Here is a 5,103-nt window from a genome sequence, read left to right as displayed (position 1 = left end):
GGAACGTGAAGCGCTTCACCTTGCCATGCAATGCAATTTTGACTACAATACCGGCACTGCGCTCCTGAACTGAAGCATCGACAAACTCTGCGCGTTTCTCACGTTCCTCCGTGTCATGCAGATCATTTACAAGACGATGAGCAGATTCATCCTTGTCCAGTGTCATCTGCGTGATGCCAGCTCCTCCAAGTGACATTTCTCCCCCAGTGATGTGATTCTCCATTGGTTCATTCGCTGTACTGCCAGGGGCACGAAGATGGCGAATCGTGTGCTCATTCACCACCTGATGAGCAGCAAACTTGGGGACAATAAAGACAAGACTGTATTCCACGGCAACTGCTAAGATGTTGAGTGTTTTTACAGGGCAAAACTCAACCTGCTGCACAGGAGCCCCCATGTCATAGCGCTTCATCAGACGGCCCGTCATTACCTCATAGACGCGCACTAAATGGTCGTCACATCCTGTTGCAAGAAATTGTCCGTTGGGACTGACAGAAACGCTGCGCACCGTTGCTGTGTGGCCCTTATACTGGAATGAAAGGCGCTCTGGATACGGTCGAAGGTCCTTCGGATCAGGCAACTCTGGTAGAAGCTCCGATGGTGACACAACAAGACGGGTCCGTTGTGCACGCGGAAAGAAGGCGAGATCAAGACAGCGTTGGTATCGATCTTGGATCGTGTGGTGATAAAAGGGAACATGTCGTAGCGCGTCAAAGGATTGTGGAAGAAAGTGCTCTTTTCTGTCAATCGGTCGCAGCCTGGCAAACCGCTGTCGCGCCTTCTCACTCGGAAGATACTCCGGTGGTGGACGATAGCTCTCATATGTGCCTGGAGGCGGAACCTTCGGCTTTGGCACGCGGTGTTGATACTTGAACTTGGTGTGGGGATCCATTTCTACCTTACCGTCGTCCCAGATCACAAGAGGCTCATCAAGTGGAGTCTCCTCCTTTTCATCGGTTTTGTTTTCTTCTGCCTTCCTAAGACGACGCACCATCTTTTCAATGATCTTCATGTCACTTGGAGCAGGAATAAACTTTTTCTTGGACGGTCCTCCTCCTCGCGCCAAAGGGTGATTAAGAAAGTCAAACTCAACGCTATCCGTCAACACATCGGCGTACATGTTGTATTTTGCATTTGGCGTGCGGTTGCGCTGCAGGTTAAATATCATCTGCAGGTCCGCATTGCTCAATGTTTTCTTTTCGTCATGGAGGGCATCGTAGATGGTTCGCATTGCGTTGGGGTCATCCGTCGCATCCAACAGACGTTCCAACGCGGAGCGCTCGCTTTTCATCAGCTTACGACCCTCAACATCGTACCCGTAGTGCGTTTCATCCTTGTACCACTCAAGTGGAATGTCCCCGACGCGGTTTAGTGTTGCCTCATCCTCGCTGCTGTCTGACTCATCCAACTTTTGCGTCGTACCAACACGAATAACGTCCGGGTTGGATTCCTTCACCTCGACCAGATCTTGTGCATCGGGAAACAAGAACACACCATCGTCGTCGTCGTCGTTGTCGTCGTCGCTCCAGATGACTTCGTCCCTCAAAGACAAGACAGTGGCGGATGGAAGAGCTTCTTTTGTCGCTTCTTCCTTGTCAGCTGGCTGCTGCGGGGGCGGCGTCAAAAACAAATCTTCCGGCGAGACCTCTGCAGCTGCTTCTAATGGTGTTTCTGCCGCCACTGAAGGAGCAACTCCTTTTTCAGCCCTTGTCGAGGGTTTTTCGCGGGCCATGCGGGGTGTCTCCACGCGTCGCACTCCGCGGGCCGCGGAACCACGTTTGGGAGGCATTCCTTGATATCTGATGGAATGAAGTGCATGATAAAATAGAGAAAAAAATAAAAATTACATATCTGGAGGACGACAGCTGGAGTTCATGCCCAGCCACACCGTAGCTCCTTTGGCGGAACCAAGATCTCTCCGTGTCCTCGTCGTGTTGGATTCTCTCCACTCCAGCAACAAATGAAAAAAAAAAAGAAAAAAAATTATAAATGCAACAAATAACGTCTACACGCGGATCTTCCATCTAAAGACAATTCAAGAATGTACAGATGTGCGACGCGCGGAAGAAGTCGTCAACTTCTCCTGCAGATCTGCTGACTCTGCAAGAAATCGCCGCAGTGGACCCTGCACAAATGCCATGGCACAATTGTGCCTCGCTTCTTTGCAGCAAGTCGTGCAGTCTTCGTGGAATACAACTTTCCCCCGCCTTAAAAGGCATATTTGGCGTCTAAGAGCATTATTTTCCTTCTCAACGACGCACCGCCGGTGCTTCTCCGCCTCAAACTCAACTTCAATGCGTCGTAATGCCTCCGCCGCGCAGTGAACAATCTGCTTGACGTCAGCGATAGAAAAACCTTCCAACGATGCGTCACTGTCTGCGGAGACTCTTGTTTGTTCAACTGCATCGGCTTCTTTGGCGCCGGCGGTGGCGAACTGGGCATGAGCAAGACGTTGCTCCAGTTCTTCAATACGTTTTGCTTGCAAGGATGTCAACTCACGAAGACGTATGACTTCCTCAGCCGCTACACGAGCTTCCTGCTCTCGTCGTTCCGCAGTAGCGCGGAATTCCTGTGCCTTTGTCTCGGTTTCCAGCAAACACCTCTGCAGGCTACGTGCCCAATCTCGCTGTGCCGCTGGATCCACCGCCACTCTGCACTCCACATCTCTCTTGTACGTGTTGGGGTCTCTCTCGCGCATCTTACACGAAGATGAACACGTCAAGCCCACTGTACTTGCGGAGGAGAAGGCTGTTGGAGTCGATGGCACTCCATACCTTTTGACACCCTTCGAGTATAAAATGCAGGCTGGTTCCGAAGTGGCGGCAACTTTGGGCTCCACCGGGTGATTTTCCACCGCATTTGGTTTCTCAGTCTTCTCACGTAATGGCGGCGATGCAATTTCAACGCCCTGCCATCCTTGCGCGCCATACACCTGGCTCCGCGAGGGTGAAGATGTAAAAACTGGAAAAAAAGATGATGGAGTGTGTGGCGAAGGCGAAGTGTAGAAGGATGCATCCTGCCTGCTTCTGCTACCGCTGCTATCAGAGGATCGGGCACTGCACGCCATTGTCCTTTTCGCTGTCTCCCTTCCCACCACGACAGTCCACTTCTATTCTACTCTACACCCACTTCCAGCCCACCGAAAGAATTTGGCCACACAATGGAAAGAGAACAAGTGAGAGTGGGAGTGAGATCAGAGAAATAGAAAGGGATCAACCACCACCGCCCACAACAAACAAAGAAAAAAACGGCAAAAAAAAAATCAACTTCACGTTTTAAAAACAACTTCCAAAGAAAAAAGAAACAAGCAAAGAAAATCAAGATGAAGACGTTAGATCTCTTCACGCAAGCATCTGCTTTCAAGTTTCAAAGAAAGCAAGCATCGCACGTGCAGATTAATATTACATTTTTCTTTTTTCTTTTTTTTTTTTTTTTGCATTACAGCAGGCACATCAACACAATCATCTTCATCTGCCCTTCTGTCAGACATGCTTCTAACCCCCTTTTTCTAATCGGCCTGTGATTACAGCCCCGCTCCTCGTTATCAACTTTCCTAACACTCTTTCCATTGCCCGATTTCCCGTTCGATCCTCCCCCTTTTTTTCTCTCTTTTGTCCCACAGTCACCCCGTTGGCACGTGAAAAACAACAAAATGCAGAGAGGAATGAGACAAAAGAGAATATGCGTGTCGTCAATTAAGAGAAATGTACGTGTGTGTATGCGTGTGTGCGAATGTGTGAGAGAACAAGGCCCCCCATCATCGACCACGACGACTACTACCATCGCTAATGGAGAGCCGATGGTCAATTTATACTCCACAACTCTTTCAGAAGCATTTTGTTCATTTCTTATTTTTATTTTTATTCTTTTACACCTCTTTCTCTATTTATTTATTTATTTTTTTTTGTTGTTGTTGTTGTTTTGTTGTTTCATCGCTTGCCTGCTTGCTTTTTTCACTTTTAATTTTCGTTTTTTAACGTTTGTCGAGAGAAGAAGAAAAAAAAAAAACACCAACAGCACTAATGAGAAGGAAGACGAAAAAGAAAAGAAAAAAAAAGAGAAGGCAACCCTCATATACGAGAGCTGGAAGCCAGTGCTCACACCTACTCCTCATCCAAGCCAAATGAATTTTCATCGGCACTCCCAGAGGACGGAGAGTGCTCACATTCAGCTTCCTGATCAAGACGCTCCTGCAGACTCCGCATCGCTTCAATCCGCTCTGTGTTTGTGGCAGAGCTGTCAACGGAGATTACGTTAGGGGGTCCACAGGGCGTCAGTCTCGCGGTGATGACATGTAACTTTCTTGAAGGGCCTTCAGCATCTCCCATCACAGATAGACGGGCCAGCACCGGACGCTTCCTCTCCTGTGCCAAGATATTCGTTGCCTTTTCGGCCGATGATGGTGAATTCAACGGTACATCCGTAGAGTGTTGGTTTTCGTTGCCGGCCCCACCGTTATTTTGAAGTGTGTGGTTGATAACATGAGCGGTCCGCGGGGTCGTTTTGGCATGGCGCTGAGTTTGCTTCATTTCTTCACAAAGCTTCTGCATTTGTTGCCCTCTCGAGAGAGTAGAAGAATTTGAGGGTAAATTTAGGGAATCTGTGGCTGATTCAGAAGGTGTCGGTAAATTACTTCGGTCTCTCACGCTCATTGCCGCTGGGGTGATGCGTTGGGGCGTGGCAAAACCCACCGATGAGGCATCAAAACGCCGGGAACGCTCCTCTATTGCCTGTGGCGATGCTGGTGTCGGCGAACTCACCCACGCTGGCCGCGGTGAGACACACTGGGTTCGGGCCTGCGCAAGGATGGCTTCGTATATGAGCTGATGTGCGGCGTTCGTTGTGGGGTAGATGCGCTGGAAGTTGCACAACTTGGAGTCTTCGCGAGCACGACGCTCTTCAATTAACTTGACCATCTCCATCGCCTGATCCTGTGTTCCCACGGGGAGGGATGCGATTATGTTGGATATTTGTTGCTGCTGTTGCTGCGGGTAAACCGTGGCGGGCATCGAAGATGACGATGCGGTGTCGTTGCCATCTGCGCCTTTGACTCCCGTCACATTTTGTGCGGCAATCGGTTGTCGCATCACACGCTGCATAAAT

The 5,103-nt window shown here is 49.5% G+C and overlaps 3 protein-coding genes across 3 annotated transcripts, besides 9 other annotated features; all 3 read right to left on the bottom strand.

Moving 5' to 3' along the window:
- On the bottom strand, nucleotides 1-1,789 carry Tc00.1047053508797.29 (hypothetical protein, conserved; the record flags this gene model as incomplete). The annotated part of the gene is made up of 1 exon (XM_798927.1): nucleotides 1-1,789. A coding segment is annotated over one exon (1,789 nt), but the record flags the coding sequence as incomplete, so codon positions are not given.
- Nucleotides 1-2,241: a sequence feature (heterozygous, non-Esmeraldo-like haplotype).
- Nucleotides 1,497-1,523: a microsatellite.
- Nucleotides 1,964-1,991: a sequence feature (AT_rich).
- On the bottom strand, nucleotides 2,036-3,067 carry Tc00.1047053508797.20 (hypothetical protein, conserved; the record flags this gene model as incomplete). Its single annotated transcript, XM_798926.1, has 1 exon — nucleotides 2,036-3,067. The coding sequence occupies one exon, from the start codon at nucleotides 3,065-3,067 to the stop codon at nucleotides 2,036-2,038; it is 1,032 nt and encodes a 343-aa protein (XP_804019.1).
- Nucleotides 2,242-2,379: a sequence feature (areas merged during assembly that could not be assigned to a particular haplotype. This can correspond to areas where the two haplotypes were merged or to regions with more than two copies in the genome that were merged during assembly.).
- Nucleotides 2,380-5,103: a sequence feature (heterozygous, non-Esmeraldo-like haplotype).
- Nucleotides 3,407-3,435: a microsatellite.
- Nucleotides 3,837-3,904: a microsatellite.
- Nucleotides 3,905-3,929: a microsatellite.
- Nucleotides 4,039-4,063: a microsatellite.
- Tc00.1047053508797.10 (tubulin-tyrosine ligase-like protein, putative) lies at nucleotides 4,104-5,103 on the bottom strand (the record flags this gene model as incomplete). Its single annotated transcript, XM_798925.1, has 1 exon — nucleotides 4,104-5,103. A coding segment is annotated over one exon (1,000 nt), but the record flags the coding sequence as incomplete, so codon positions are not given.

Source organism: Trypanosoma cruzi, genomic scaffold, assembly GCF_000209065.1.
Source record: "Trypanosoma cruzi strain CL Brener 1047053517061 genomic scaffold, whole genome shotgun sequence".
NCBI classification, from domain to species: domain Eukaryota; phylum Euglenozoa; class Kinetoplastea; order Trypanosomatida; family Trypanosomatidae; genus Trypanosoma; species Trypanosoma cruzi.
Note: the sequence above shows the minus strand (reverse complement) of the source record. Positions and strands in the feature narration are given on the sequence as shown.